Below are 16,661 nucleotides of genomic sequence, written 5' to 3'. Positions count from 1 at the left end.
GTATACAGCATTTTACTTCATGCATTATTTGTAATCAGTAATACTATAGGTAATGATTTGGATGAAGATGGAAAAAAGATATCTTTCTGCATATAATATTTTACAGTAAAATTTACTATCAAAAGAAATTGCATTAAAAAATTAAACTGAAACTCAGCTGACGATGAATATTATCAGAAATACTGGAAGTTATGAAACAGAATGTCAGATGTGGAGAGCAGGCGCTCTTTGGGAGATAGCTTTGTATTATAGCTCGGCAATCCCCCTCCCCCAAAACACCCCCCATAAACAGCCTTTCCCTCAGACACACACTTTCCTGTCTGGCTGGCCATACTGCTTGTGTATGTTATGCAATCAGGCTGCTCGAGAGCCACTGTCCAGAGTGCTGGCCTGCCGGAGCACTAAATCTCTCTAAGTGGGGGGCTGCAGGAAGTGTGTGTGTTTGTGTGTGTGTGTGGTGTGGGGGAGGTTCATGGGGGGCTGGCCAAAGTTTAGAATTACAAGGGCCCATGCCCTCCCTCTGCCTTCTCTTTAAATAGTCAAACTGGCAGTGTGTGAATTAATATTTTGGAAAAAATTTCATCAAGTAGACTGCTCTTCATTGTAAAGTGATAGCAATAGATGACAAGGTAATCTTAACTTTATAATGCTTTTCTTTTGTGAATCATTCTAAGAATGGGGAGTTTGCAGTGTTTAATGTTGTTGTCAGAAGTGTGCAGCTGGCTTTGGACGTCCTTCTGTGAGGATATGCAGGTGTGCATTGCCTGTTGTGGATTTAGACTTTGCGTAAAGAGGAATCATTTTGTGAGTCTTCTTGGTGCGTTGCTGCATGGAAATTGTGCTGTCCAGTTGATTGATGCAAAGGTTGCTTAATCTATTATAAATTTTATTGCACAATTATAGGTTTTATTGCATAAGCAACAGCAAAAAACAGTGGTGAAATAGGGGTCCTCATTTTGTTAGTCAAAGGTGACACTGGTAAAAACAGTTGCAAGTGACATTTTGCCAAAATGTGGACTTCTTATAGAATTTTGTTCAGGATCCAAAAGATTTGCCTTATTGTAGGTCTTATTTCATGCGAATGAATGAAAATGAGTGTGACCATCACTAGTCTCTGTGGGAAAAATACCCAAAAAAGGAAATCTGCAACATAAATAGGAAAGAAAGCACAATGAAATGGAAGAGCATAACAGAATGTACTTTCAGGCCCAATTAAAGTGTGCCAACATTATCTTATGAATGGGCCCGACAGGCATCATGCCATGCGGCTCTCAGCTCTAAATATACAGAGAAGAAGATTTCTCCACTGTGCGTTGCATGTCAATGTTTTGGTTTAGTTCTCTTTCCAGCCATACTTTTGATCGGATAGCCGACTTAGAGACTGTAAGCAATAGTCAGCGCCTGGTTTGAGGTTCAAGATTTTTTTTATTTAGTCATGTTTACACAAGAAAAACAAGAAATTTGCTTTCTCAGTTGCATCCAATAAAAAAATTTTAAATAAAACAAACAAGTAGAGATAAGAGAAGTTAAAAATTACTCAGAAATGACAAAAAAAATTTACTTTTGCTGACTCTTTAGGAATCTGATTGGGTGTATTTACCTAAATGGTTACGCGGTACAAAGGAAAACTCTACTCTTTTTATTATCTCTTATATTCCTTATTAAAAAGATGTACGGCACTGGCAGGAAAAGAATTTCTAGAGCTTTGTGTGTGTGTGTGTGTGTGTGTGTGTGTGTGTGTTTAAAGCAAATATCCTCCCTGATTTATTGAAGTTAAGCTCTGCATGTAATGGGTGTCTGTCATCAGTTGAGATAATTTCCAGTTTTTTCAGTATTCCCCTCTGACACACACTTACCAGATAATCTATGTCAGCCCCAATAATTTTAACTGAATGTTTGGTAATCCGCTGGAGCTTTTATAAAGTTTGGTTTGTCAGACCACTAAACCAGGCAATGAAGATAAACTGGATCACACTGCGATAAAATGACAGTCCACTTTATATAGTCTGAGTTTACAGGGGAAAAATAAGTGCCAATTGCATTAACAGTATAAGTTTTTTTTGTATTTATATTCTAATTAAGATTGTTAAATAGGATAGTTTCTAAGTATTCATATTCAGTAACTATTTCTACCTCCTCTCCAAGAACAATGAGGGATGAACATGCAGATTTCTGCATCTTAAAGTCAAAGAGTGGTGGTTGGGTTACAAAATATGATAGGAATAATTTTCAAAAAAGATAGGAAAGCATTAATTGAAATGTCCAGAGACTTTAGCCTTCTCAAAGTTCAATTCTTCTAGAATTCTGGATGACATTAATTTGACAAAACTCTAATGATGAAAAGTGAATTTTTGCTAAGGAGATGCACCATTACTAGTATATGTTGACACATACGTCTTAAAACAAATTGCACATAAATAATTGAATAAGGTAGCCTGAGGGATAATTATGGAAGAGGATATTATTATTATTATTATTATTATTATTATTATTATTATTATTATAGGTTCTTTGGCGATTCTAAATTGTCCCTAGTGTGAGCTTGGTGTGTGGGTGTATATGTGTGCCATGTGGCTGGCGCCCTGCCCGTGGTTTGTTTCCTGCCTTGTGCCCTGTGTTGGCTGGGATTGGCTCCAGCAGACTCCCGTGACCCTGTAGTTAGGATATAGCGGGTTGGATAATGGATGGATTATTATTATTATTTGAGCATCACCATGGCTCTCCAGCACACTGGCTTTGTTTCCTACACTAGTCACTGTCCTTATCGGGTTTGCATGTTCTCCCAATGTGCCAGTGTGATTTTCTTCCCATTTTCCAAAGAAATGACTGAATTTAACCTGGCTGAGGGAGGGCAGTTGTATGTGACAGAAGCCAAGGTTGGTTCCTGCCTTACACCTGATTTTGCCAAGATGGCCTCCCACGACTTTTGAAAATGTTGTACTGTATATGTTTTTATTAATGTTATATGTTTGCTCAACACCTTTACCAAAGGTGACTTATAAGATTCAGATCCATTATTATTTTAACAATTTAGAGAAAAGCCAAGCAAAATGACACCTTTTATTGGCTAACTAAAAAGATTACAATATGCAAGCTTTCGAGGTAACTCAGGCCCCGTTCTTCAGGCAAGATGTAATACAGAAACTGAAGTTCCCCGAGTTTATATCCAAACACTAGGACAAGAAACATTAGTAAATCTTTAAATGAAAAATCTTAAATGTAAAAAATTAATAGGTTCATTCAGGCTAAGATTAATTTAACAAGAGATAGAAGAACAATGTATGGTCAAGATCTTTGGATAAGATAAACTGTCCAGCAAAGTTTGTGATGAGTTTTTCAAAACAATATGGGTCTGTAGACAGGTTATCTGTGTCTGTCTAAGAGATGCAAACAGTCCTCATACCTGGCTATAAAACTCTTGTCTCTATTCAAGCCATGTTGTAATGTATTAAATTTTAACATGAGTTTAACTTCCCATTCTTTTCTCTCTTGATGTGTTCTGAAGTTGTCCATAAGCACTGTGACTTTAAAGTCCCTCTCACAGTGTCCATGGCTGTTGAAGTGAGCCGCTACAGGAACATCTGTGTTGCCATGTTTAATGTGGAATCTGTGTAAATTCATTCTCTGGCGGAGTGTTTGTCCAGTTTCTCCCACATAGAGTGCAGTGTCGGGACATTTCATGCAGAGAATTAGGTAGACAACATTAGATGATCTGCAGGAAACTGATCCCTTTATGTGATGTTCAAGTCGGCAGTGTGGTATAACTATACAGTCTGTATTGTAGATGTGGGCACACGTTTTACATCTTTTCTGTAGCGAGAGAGATGTGCCATTTTCTGTCGGTTCATTTAGGGAGCTTCGGGCAATTAGTTGCTGAAGGTTTGGTGGTTGTCTGTATGCCGGGAGGGGAGGTCCAGGAAATACATTTTTCAGTGTTTGGTCGTTGTTTAGCATTGGCTGAAGTTCTTTTATAATTTTTCGAAGTGTTTCAAGATGTGAGTTGTAGGTGATAACAAGGGGGGTGCGATTCTTGTTGTCTTTGCTTTTATATTCCAGAAGGTTGTCTCTGGGTATGGCAGTAGCTCTTCTTATTTGAGTGTCTGTTGTTTTGTGGGGTATAACCTTGTCTGATGAAATCTTGTCTGAACTCCTGCAGTTGTAGATATTTTAACAATTGGAATGCAAGTAGTTTGACCCAGAGAGTCAGATGTAGGGGTTGAACTGGCAACCTCATGCTTAAAGTGCAATGCCCTAATCACTAGGCTCATGTAAAGGAGGAAGCAAAATGACTCGGCGCTTCCTTTACTTGCTGGTCAGAGTATTTATTCATCCATGAACATCCAGAAGGCTAATGTGAGGTTTTGAAACCAGAATGATTCCATAGTCATTGTCCATTTTCATGAGTGAGTTTTTATAACCCGAGGGTGAGAATGTACAGTACATAAATGTGCTCTGGTGATGAGCTGGCATCGCCTCCAGGGTTGATTCCTGCCTTTTGCTTAATGTTATCTTCAAGGTTTCTAGAATGAATGAGTGAATAGAAGCTACTTATTCCATTACAGGCTACTCTGAAAAAGGCTATGTTTGCCAAATTTAGAGCCTCCATTTAATCTGCCTGGAAGGAACTCAAAGGTCCTGGAAAACAAAATGTGTAGACAAAAGAAGTAATTGATCCAGGATTTGAACCAAGGTCTTTACAGATAAGGCCATAATTAAAAACCACTTGTTGAAATATTTTAAGAAAATCCCCAAGGTGAAAAAAAAAATCAATACTTTTGTAGACGCTTGGCAAAAAGAACCCTTTTCTTTAGATGTTCAGTTCTGATCAAAGCCCCCTCAGGCTCACACCCCCTAACCTCTCAGGCTTTGTATTACTTAATAAGCTTTCCTCTGAAGTTTGCTTGTTGTCAGCAGTCTTTGCCTTGCTCTGTACAGGAGTGCACATCAAAACATTGTACAGGAGCCTGCTGTTTCTTTAGAAAACACTCTTACAAATTTACAGCTTGGTTCTCCTAGGATCTGAAAGCATTTGTATCGTCTAATATGATGCAGCCATGGATTATGACTGATGCAATGCCAACAATTCACTTACCCATGTCTAGAAAGTGCAAGAAGTGAACTGGACAACAAGACTCAGGCCTCCATATAAATAAAGAGAACAGCCCACATCTCCATTATTAGACAGGCTCCAGATTATGGGTGGCCACAGACAGGCAGCAACAGACACCAAGGGGTAACCCGACCTGGGCTGAGTGCCAGTCCATGCCCACTGGGCCATTTTAGAATCACCAATCAATGTAAGCTGCACATCTTTTGGATGTGGGGGAAAATTTACAAGGACAGAGAGAGAATGTGCAATGTCCACGCTGACAGCAACTGAAGGACTTTGAGACACCAGCCCACAGCATTTCTCTCTTATTTATATATCATATTTATATATAGATTTATCTCTATTATATAAAAAAATCCTGGTACGAGACGAGACTTTTTCAGAGAGATAATTTCAAGTCCTGGCTACATTGAATCGAAAGAGTTAAACGATCGGATGTATTAGAAATTCTACAGCCAATAATGGATACAATTCCATACGTCTAAAAGTATCGCACTTTTAATTTATCTGAAAAACAAGGACAAAAAAGTTTTCTTGGATTTCGGTATGAGATAATTTCAAGTCACGGGAGACGAGACTTTGTGGCAAGAGATTTAACCACGTCCATGGCATAAATGACAAAGAGTAGAAGACAAAATGGAACATCGTAAAGAGGATCAAAAACGTTGCCACAATACACATGCAGAGACGGTTAGAGATAATTAAACTACTAAAATTTGAAAGTCCCAAAAAACTGATAGTAAAGATTGCATTAGCGCAAACAAACGGAAATTATTACTCGTTGAAATAAAGGAACGTAGAAAAGAGGTTGAATATACAGACATAGGTCATATAACAGAAGTATGTAGATATTGTTCGGCTTTAAAGTTTAAGTTAGAGACTTGTAGATCGTCTTATTCGTGTTGCCATCAGGAAAAAGTAGTGTTTCTTCCCAATGAGGAGGCCTATCCGCAAGAATTAAAAGATTTGTTGTTTGATGAAAGTGAAATCCACATACACGAGTGGCAGAGCAGGAGGCGAAGCCCCCTAGTATACATATATATAAATCCTCTTGGCTTAACAGCGCCTTTACATGTGCCATTTGTTGACTAGGCTTTAGGATTTGCAGATGACTGCACTATAAACTGAACAGAATGTGAATGTAACACTACAGAGAACGTCGCCGACTTACACCACAGATAGGGTGCTTGGGAGTTGTGCGGACTCAGATCTGGTAGATTTTTCAGTTTCGGTCTTGCCAATGTACTGACCTGCAATGCAAATGTGCACAATCTCAGATGAAGTCAGATTATTTGCCATGAAGCAGGAGAACTGGGCAGTCCTCAGACAAGAAAAGATCAAAGAGCTCAGAACTGGGCCAGGTAAAACATTAGAGTGTGTTTTTGAAAGCCCCCTGGTTATGTAAGGTGAGTGAGAGAAGTAGGGTCAAATTCCCAAGCCACTCTGTTTGATTAAGCTAAATAATCAACTTTTCTTGGAACTGAGAGGTTCATCCTCTTCTGTTGTGCAGTGTCATCATTCGGGGGTGTTTAAGATTTGTCGCTTCTGAAATCTGATGTCCTCTCTTCATACACTTTAAGGAAACCCAAGTTAACAGCTGCAACAACTGCTTATTCTCCTACACTGCAATATATTTGGTTAGCGCTGTTGCTGCCTCCCAGCTACAGAGTCTTGGGTCAAATCCTGGCCTGTCAGTATTCATATTCTCCCATTTCTTATATGAGTGTTCTCCAATTTTCCTTCCACAAACTAAGGATGAGCATTAGGTTGAAGTGTTAGTCAGTATGCCTTGTGATGGCCAGGCATTCTATCCAGTGGTCCCTCCCAGTGCTGATTTACAATACGTTGACATTAATGGCAGCACCAAATTCCTCCAGAGAACTCTGACCTCACCATTCAATATTTGTACATCATACCTATTACTGCAGGTTCATGCCCATGAAGGCCACATTGTAAGGATGGTCAATAGCAAGTTGGACTTTCTGTACCATTACATGTATTGTCTCATAATTTGATTAAATGTTTTTGAATACTTAAAATGATTGTGCTGGTCAGTCTACTGCTCTCATGCTGCACAGGCCTCATTCCAATTCACATATGATATGTAATAAATGATACCAGCACAAAGTATGACAAAATTGAAAAAAAAATCCAACTCTATCCTGCCCAGTTTCTATCCTTTATTACTTTTAAAGCACAGTGCAGTATGGTGATGAAACAAGTAACCCTGCTGCCTCAGACTTTGTATGTTCTCTGTGTCTCTGGAGGTCCTCTGTTTATTCTCCCTCATTCCCGGGAGGTTAATTGGTGACTCAAAGTTTGGATATGTGCATAGGTGGCCATGCAATGGAATACTCAGAATACTCGATCAACTATTTTTTACGTCAACAGTGCCAAGGAAAATTTTTAAAAAGGGAGAATTCATACCTGAATACAAAAAGACAACTGCCACACAGGGGCCTTTCCTCCTGAGTAACTTGCCTTCTTTGACTGCACCTCCTATCACTTAGCGTTCATTCTTTTTCTGATCATGCACCATATTTCTGTTCCAAGGTTAATGTACGAATATGTCAATCATTATTTTAAAAAGTGTCATTAACAGCTCGAACCATTACAAGTTGCTTTTCATAGCAAGGAAGATTATACAAGTGTGTCAAACTAAACATTTGAGTGCAATAAAAATGTAAAAAACAGGGTGACAAGGTGGCACAGCAATTAGTGCTGTGGCCTCACTTTGGAAAACTGGGCTTGAATCACAGCCTGGTCACTGCCCCTGTGCAGTTTGAATGCTCTCCTATGTTCAGGTGGCTTTTTTCCATGTACTCCAGTTTTTTTCTCCCCACATCTTGAAGATATACTTGTTAGGATACTTGGAAACTGATTTTTCACCATGTGAGTGAGTGTGTTCTACAGAAGACTGGCACACTATTCAGTGCTGGTTGCTGTCTCAAACCCAGTGTGGACAGGATTGATTCTGTCTAGATCCCCCATGATCCTGAGCAGTTTGAAAAATAGATTGAAAAGTAGCACAAAAAGACTTAGTATCTATTGACCCTAAAGACACAGTAGCACAGTCTGATATGAAAGTCTAGTTAAGTACTGTATATGAGAGAGTTGGCAAGAAAAATGTTCTTTCTAACTTTAGGCATCCTGCATCTGAACACACCATGTGTGAAGCTCTTCTCATGTTTCAAATCCTGAGATTTGGGGTTCAAATCCCACCACTCACATTATGTGACCCTAAGCAAGTCACTTGACCTGCCTGTGCTCCAACTAGAAAAAGAAATGAAATGGAACCAATTGCATCACAAATGTTGTGAGTGGCTTTGAATAAAGGTGTAGGCCAAATAAATAAATGTAAATGAACCTTGATCTTCTCCTGGATTACAATTTTAGCATGATTTTTATGTCTGCCTTATTGTGTTTTGATCTGTGCATGTTCTTTGGACTATTAACATATCTTCATCATTTTAACTGTTTTTCATGGCTCCTTTTGCTCCTGCTCATTCTGTGCTGCACCTTGACTTCAATACACACTGCTTTACTGCTCTGCTATCTTGCTGTTCAAACGTCAAGCAGATAGGCCAGTGCTGAGGGGCTGTACTAAGTATATCCGTCCAGTGCATACGTGACACAATGACTTGGTGTGGAAAGTCATTCAGAGGACGTGACAGGTGGAGTCACATATGTTTAGAATGTCATAATGCTGGGTTCATTTCCATTTCACCTACTGTAGGTGTCGCTCACAAATGTTTACGTTCTGCATTGCAGAGATTTACTCCACTATGTGTATTCATTTTAGTCAGTAGGCCTCACTGTGAGTGAAACTAAGCCTACAATTACAATTATTTTCTGTTTTGTTTACTTTTGTTTGCATTATAAATGGCCTGTCAGTGTCTGGTTTTCTCAGAGGATTCGGTATACATTACGGGCATACATTCTATTGCTGAAAAGTAAATCATTTGGCACAATTTATCTTAATTAGTGCAAAATAGTTTCAAAAAATCAATAGTGTCTTGAGAAAAGAGACTAACTATATCTTTTTGCATATCTTAAACAGCTTCTTTATATGGAACTGCCTAATTTAAACAAATCATCGTAAACCTTTGCAAATCAGGCTGAGGTCAGAAATCCAAAAGATGAAAAAACAAATCACAAAGCCAGAATCAAAATTAGAAATGCCAAAGCAAAAAGGTCCTTACACTAATTTTGTTTTTATTCCTAACTCACAGTTCTTTTTGCTTTTTTTTTAATGTCCAGGGAGTGGTTCACATGAAAGTTTGCACAACCATCTTGTATAGACATATCATCCATCTATCCATTATCCAACCTGTTATATCTTAACTACGGGGTCTGCTGGAGCCAATCCCAGCCAACACAGGGCGCAAGGCAGGAAACAAACCCTGGGCAGAGCGCCAGCGCACCGCAGTATAGACATATCACAAAGACACATTGCTCTCATGAAACTGTACCACAAAATGGAGGGCCTTGGAAAAGGAAAGTACTGACAAAATGGCAGTGTGCCGCTGTCATCATCACAGCAATAATTTCATTAGATTAGATTAGAATAGATTAGATAAACTTTCTTATTCCCATGGGTAAATTCAAATGCATACAGCAGCAGAAATAAAAAAAAAACATGGATACAGACTCTTAGGACAGATAATACAGCTAATCAATCAATCAATCAATCAATAAGTAAATAAATACATATAAATAAATGTTAAATCCCCTGAGGGGTCATTGTTTAATTTTAATTTTAATTAAGATACTTTCAAGTGCACACCAGATAGTGGGCTCCATAACTAACAATAAGAAAGATATAAAAAAAAAATTCAGAAATTATAGTATTAATATGAAGGTGAGAACTTCATTTTAAGTCCCTTCCAGGAACTGCTTCTGGGAAAACCCAGGTACTATTATCAGGGTCAGGAGATGACAAGGGGTCTCCTGGAATCATCTTATAAGAAGTCCTGGCCAACAGCTCCAAGTATCTCTGCTATCTTCAACTCAGTTTCTGTTATGGAGGCAGACAATCCCTCTGACACTTAGCCATCATAATGGAGAGAAGCAAGAGGTATCCCTGCTGGTACCTAGTGGTACAGTGGATATAATCATAGTTTTTATCAACTCCCAATGTCCTAAAAGTAGTTATTGTTGAGGCTCTATACTCTCTATATAATATTTTAGTGGAAGATCCATGGTATTATACTTAATGAAAACTAAAATCAAAACTGAAACTATTAATAAAAAAAGATTTGTGTTAACTGAAATAAAATAATTAGCAAAACTGAAACTTAAACTAAATGAAACTATTAAAGTAAATGAATAGACTAACTGGGCTACAGGGGTCCCGAAATTAGTCAAAATATATAAAAAGAATTTCATATTTGGTTTTTGAATAAATGCTCCTGCCATTACTCTTTAAACCTTGTAATGCTTAACTCTAAAGCAGAAAAAAGTCATCCACCACAAGCTGCCCGCATATATTCATCCAGCAATCACCGGCTGGTGAAGGAGGGCAGGTGTTCACACAGTATTTGCACGGACAGAGCAAGCTGAATACAGGCATGTAAAGCATGTGAGGAAGAAAGCAATTTACTATGTGAGAATACTGACAGTTCTTCAGGTGGTGTTAGTGACAGTATGATAAATTCAGGTCCAAGTGTTAATGAAGCATACCAAAGTGATGATTTTGCCTTGAATGTGCTCTACAACTCAAAGATGCCATACACTGGATTTCTGGGGCTCAAGAGAGAAGTATTAGATACAGATAATCCGTTACAGAATTTCAGTCAGTTTATAAATGGCAGCATGTTAGCTGTAATTCTGACTGAGCCCAAGATACAGTATGTACAAATCAATTAACACAGCAGCACACAAACTAAATTCCAAGCTTCACAAGTCTGACATCTGTTAAGATGAGCTGCTACATTTCTTTGTGCTGGTCGTATATCAAGGTGCAATTCAAAAGCCTAGAGTTGGAATGTGATGGTCAACAAAACCTTTACTGTATGGATAGAAAAATCAAAAGTGCACAACATTTCAGTTCATTTCTTAGGTATCTGCGTTTTGCTAAGAACAGGAGAAATCCTGTTTGAAAAATAAAACATTGCTGATCTGAGACAACATACAAGATCAGCATATTGTTGCTGACCAATCACTTCTGCTTTAAAAAGGCCATTTAACGAAAATTCAAAATCAAATGTACACAGGAGTCACAAAAAATAAGAATCACAAAATTGCTATTTGAAATACTCTCAGATAAGATGGGAATACATGTGGTAACCTTTTTATGATCAGGTCAATGATGTCACTTGCTGCACACTCCTGGTGCATCATGGGAAAGACTCCCACAGCACAGGCCACTCAACTATCCCTAAAATTGCAGTGAAAACTGCAGTAAATAATATTAAACTTTTCAAAGAAACCTCTGATTGTAAAATAAGTTGCACCACTGAATTCATGGTGTCCAAAGACTTCTAACCAGAAGTCAAACTGAACTGTATCAAGGTAGGAGATGCAAAAAAAATATATAAATTGTGCCTTCATAACACACACGAAAACTACAAAAGTCACAATAAAATACAAAAGATACAAAAGGAAAAGAAAATACAAAACAAATAATACATTCCAAAACAAATAAAATTCCAAGTGGGGTAAAAAAATACAAGGAAATAAACTGGAAAAAGAATAGGAAAGGTATCAAGTAACTACAAAGGCAATACTAAATATCAAAAAAGGCCAAAAATTAAAAAAGGCAAAAAATTAATTGTGGACTATGGCCGGCCATTCATCCCGGCCAATACCCCTAGGCCGCCAGAGGGAGCCCTCCCTGTGACATGGAGATGCCCCGAATTCCAGCAGGACATCATGGACTATGTAGTTTTAATACCCAACCATGCTGGATAATGTCGGGGCTGCCAGGAGATGCTGCAGGGAGGCTCAGAGATGTTTATTTTCCCTATAACCCGGAAGTATATCTTAGGCACATCGGCAGAGAAAATGACGTACTTCCGGGATGAAAAAGAAGAGTTTAGATCTGACCCGAAAGTGCTAGGAAGTCACATGGACTTAGGGTTCAGAAGCACTTCCAGGTCAAGAACTATAAGAGACTGTGAGAGATCCCAGAGTTGGGAGGAAGGGTGGCAATGTGTCTGGGAGAGTGGAGGATTGTTTATTATTGGTTATTATTGGAGTACTGTATGAGTATTGTGGAGTGGAGGGTGCTTTGTGCGCATTATAGTTCAAATAAATATTATTATTCAACTTGTATATGGTGTCTGGCATCTGAACTGAGGGTTCAAGTGGAAGAAAGAGCCCCCTATCTGTCACATAATAAATACAGAAACAAATATTACATTTCAGAAAGGTTAAACATACAATAATGAAACACAAGAATCCAATAATAACTAAGCCAGTCCAAAATGCAACCTGAAAAAATAAACAAAGCAAAAAGCCTAAATCGAGAAATTTGATTGTAAAAGTATGCAATTGTAAGACCGCATCTGGAGTATTGCGTGCAGTTCTGGATCCCAACAGTATAAGAAAGACATAGTAGCACTATGAGCAGCCAAGTGCATCCCAGGAGTTAAGGACATGTCCTACACTGACAGACTCAGAGAATTAAATCTGTTTAGTCTTGAGCAGAGGAGGCTGTGTGGGGACCTAATCCAGGTCTTTAAAATCCTCAAAGGAATTAATGAAGTTGATCGAGCAACATTCTTTCAGCTTAAGGGTGAATCACATAGTCAAGGACATCGGTGGAAATTAAGGGGAAGTGCATTTAAAACTGAAGCCAGGAAATACTTCTTTATGCATAAAGTTGTGGGATTCTGGTACAAATGACTGAGCCATGTAGTTGAAGCAGACACCTTGACAACCTTTATGAGGAATCTGGATGAGATATTGGGGCAGCTTGGTTATTAACTAAATAGGCAGGCTTGATGGACTAAATGGTCTCCTCTTGTATGTCAAATTTCATATGTTCTTATGTTTTTAAATGTTAAGGGCAGGTACAGAGAGGACAGAAAGAAAAGATCTAGTGCTTACCATGACTTATAATGGAAGCAGTGGACATTTTGCCATTGTTTTCTTGTGTGCACATAAATGACGTTTTTAACTGATAATTGCTGGAAAGTTTTTTCCACCAAGGTCTCTACCAGTTGTGTTATGACTTTTTGTTCAATGAAGCAAACGGTGCCATACTGTGATATCTCAAGATGTCATTTGCCTGTAATTAATCAATCAGATGAAACTCAGAAATCTCATTCCAAGAACAGGCCTGGTGAGCAGAATCAAACCTTTAGACAATGACTGCATTAGAAGGATGAAGACCTTATTATTTTGTATGGTGTTTCCTTTGGTTAACATTGATTCCTCACATCTCAGGGATACTTGAATCCTGGCTTGGCTACTTGTATGTTAGCATGGGGTTTTCTCAGGAGTACTGATTTTCCTCCCACCTCACAAAGATGTGTGTTGTGTTGGATGGTAGCTAGAATGCAAATGAATGATGAACTGATTCCCTATCTAGGTTTGGTTCCTGACTTCAACCAATGCTATGCTCGAGCTTCCCATTAGCCTGAATTGGATTAAATAGATGGGTCTAGTAAATATTTCTTGGACAGAATGTTTCACCGATCAAGCAGTGTGTTACTTTGCTTAATTTGTCGGGTTTAGACAGAAAGGGTACATTCTGAAGTTATATAAAATCTAATATTATAAGTCAAATAGCACATTCTTCATTTGCTTTCATTTCAGTTTTGGAGGGGACATGTCATGCAGACCACCATCAGACACTGTCACTGGGACCAACTGGGCTCTGGAGGTGAAACCTCAGAAGGAACTGAAAATGAAAGAAAGAGGCCAGTGGAACAACAAGCTGGAGTTTGTGCTCTCAGTAGCGGGAGAGATTATTGGTTTAGGAAACGTGTGGCGCTTTCCCTACTTGTGTTATAAAAATGGAGGAGGTAAGTGTCTGAAATTATATATCAGGCCTAAGATGGCTTTCTGGTTACTTCAATTTTGATATAAAGAATTGATTGAGAATTATCTCTTTGTAAGACAAATAATCTGTAAAGATCTTGCCACTCTGTGATTTGTTGTTTTATATTACTTGCATGGTGAGCAGATTTTTCCTGCAAGCAAGGATGGGCAGTCAGTTGTGAGGAAACATAATGTTCTTATTTGAAACGCCAAGTGAGGCTTGTTTATAAGACATGAGTAGCATTAAGGTAAAGGCAATATCACTGCCATCTCAGAATGAGGCAACTCAGGTTCACCTTCTAAGCTGGGGGACCTTCTGGGTTTCCTTTTCATGTATTCTCTTTGTATTTGTTTAGATTTACCCCCAGGGGACTCTGGTTTCCAGTCACAGTCCCAAGTGAATTGCTCAGGTTCCTTGAATTTGGATATTGTAATAACAGATAGATTCCCAAAACCAGCTTCCATTGCCAGGGTCTACTTTGTCTAGGCCTTTCAATGCCTATGCTTGCCCTTAAACTGGTAATCTGTCGCTGGGGACAGGGAAGTGTGGACTGACCAGCTTGGCCTGCTAGCACTGCAACCCTGGTTTCAGATAATGAAAGATGAGAACAAAAGAGTGTGATGTACTTGTCAAATAGTTGAAGTGCTAATGTGATATACCATTTAATGGAAGACATTCTGTTTTTTTTTTTGGAAAATCGTCATAAGTATGGAAGGACTGTCGATACAGTGAACAGAGGTTCCTCTTTATGGGAGGATCCATCCTCGGAGAAGTCAGGATCTAAAATGAGTCCTGACTTCCAGTTGTCTTGATCTTTATGTAGCCAATGGACCAGAATGGTCAGTGCTTCTGGTTGCACAGTGGAAGCAACATCACCATTTGGCATCATTTTTTTCCTCCATTCTAAAGGAAAACAGGGAAGTGTCACCTCTTTGTCAGTCCTCGTCATTCTTATCTTAACAGAGATGGTGAGGTTCCCCCTAGACACGTACTGTATTATGTGTGGCAATATGAACAACTGAAGGATGAGTCAAAGGAGAAGGAGACTTACTCATATATGTGCTCATTTGCATGTACTGCTTCAGATGATTTTCAGATGCTCCAGTCCACAAAGAAAAAGACCAACTAAACAGGTTATTTAAAAAGATCAATCTTTCTTGTAGATCAAATAGATAGAAGGTAACTGTTCTCTTAAAGTGCAGCCAAACACTATGAACCTTACAGAGACTTTTAAAGCATCCTGCTTTGGAAGAATTTGATTACTAAAATCTGTAATCATTTATTTTCTGCACCATGTTCTGTTACAATTCGTGGGCAATCATGAATTGAATGGCTCCTTCATATCTACACTCATGGACATGCACACCTTGACAAGGTCAGTTTAGAGTAGCTAGTTGAACTCTGATTTGGGAGATGGATTATTTGGATAAATAAAAAAAGTTTCCCTATGGCCATCAAACTATTGTTAATCCCTTTTCTAAACAAGCCCATTGCCATTTCCAGCTCCATTTAGATTGGTGTGGAGCTCAAGCCTCCTAGACTGATGGGTTCTGATGTTAGGTTATCTTCAGCAGCAAGTCTTGCTTAGAGATGATGATCACTGGCTATGCACATTCAAACAACTTCAAGAATGGTGGATTTTGGTCAACATTTCCAGATATCACTTTACCACAGGAGCCATGGTGTCATGGTGTGGGACCTATGCTGCTGCAAGCTAGTGTCAGTTGTTTTTACAGTTGTAGGAGTGCTTTTCACTGTTTTTTGGTATATTTTTTCATTTGGTTTTCATTTTGCTTTTCTAGCTGTATATCTCACATTGTGTTAATGTTTGAGTCAAGTGCCAAAATGGATGGCTTTAAAGGTGAAAAAGGTAAAAAGGAAAAGTTAGAGTCATGATGAGAAGGATACCATAAGTTTGGTATACAGAGAAATAATGAGGAAGGCCAATCATCAAAGACAAAAACGCAAAACAGACTGGAACTGAAGTAAAAAGAAACAAAAACCAAAATTCTTTGATTTAATTTGCCTTAACACATATCACACATCTATTAGATTTGTTTCTTTTTTAGGACACTGATCCTTCTCCGACAGCATTGTTTATAGTCTACACCTGAAGGTGTCATCATGTAATATGTGACTGGTAACATTGTTTACAAAAAAACATAGCTCTGCCCATGACCCCATGACCCACATCACAAATGGCAGCATGCCCCATGCATAAAATAGAAAACAGGATGATATGCCCGTCATAATGTAATTTATTAATGCACAAAAAATAATAGTAAGACATATCAAAACTGAAAGATGAGATCCTGAAATCAAAAACCATGAAGGATTCATGACAAAATGCATCTGGGATGGCATAAATGACATTATTTGGAATGGATTCATGCATTGGAGTGTCATCAAAATGGCTAAGTCATCCCTTTCCTATTAAATCAGGCCTAGAAATACAGAAATATGTCAGCTTTTCTGTAAATATTGGCAAGCACTACATTCAATCTTTTTACATTTTTATTGCTACTTTTTTGCTTGTTTCTTGATTGTGCCTTTGCATGCAGG

At 38.5% G+C, this 16,661-nt stretch overlaps 1 protein-coding gene across 1 annotated transcript in view; it reads left to right on the top strand.

Moving 5' to 3' along the window:
• Positions 1 to 540: 540 nt before the first annotated feature.
• The window catches only part of LOC120533739 (sodium- and chloride-dependent GABA transporter 2-like), a 134,647-nt gene continuing 118,526 nt past the window's right edge, over positions 541 to 16,661 (top strand). Inside the window, exons 1-2 of the mRNA XM_039760664.1 lie at positions 541 to 629; positions 13,874 to 14,082. Coding sequence (XP_039616598.1) covers positions 622 to 629; positions 13,874 to 14,082 — 217 coding nt within the window. The 5' untranslated portion in view covers positions 541 to 621. The remainder of the gene's footprint in view (positions 630 to 13,873; positions 14,083 to 16,661) is intronic.

The sequence above is a fragment of the Polypterus senegalus genome, chromosome 8 (assembly GCF_016835505.1).
Source record: "Polypterus senegalus isolate Bchr_013 chromosome 8, ASM1683550v1, whole genome shotgun sequence".
In the NCBI taxonomy this organism is placed as follows: Eukaryota; Metazoa; Chordata; class Cladistia; order Polypteriformes; family Polypteridae; genus Polypterus; species Polypterus senegalus.
Note: the sequence above shows the minus strand (reverse complement) of the source record. Positions and strands in the feature narration are given on the sequence as shown.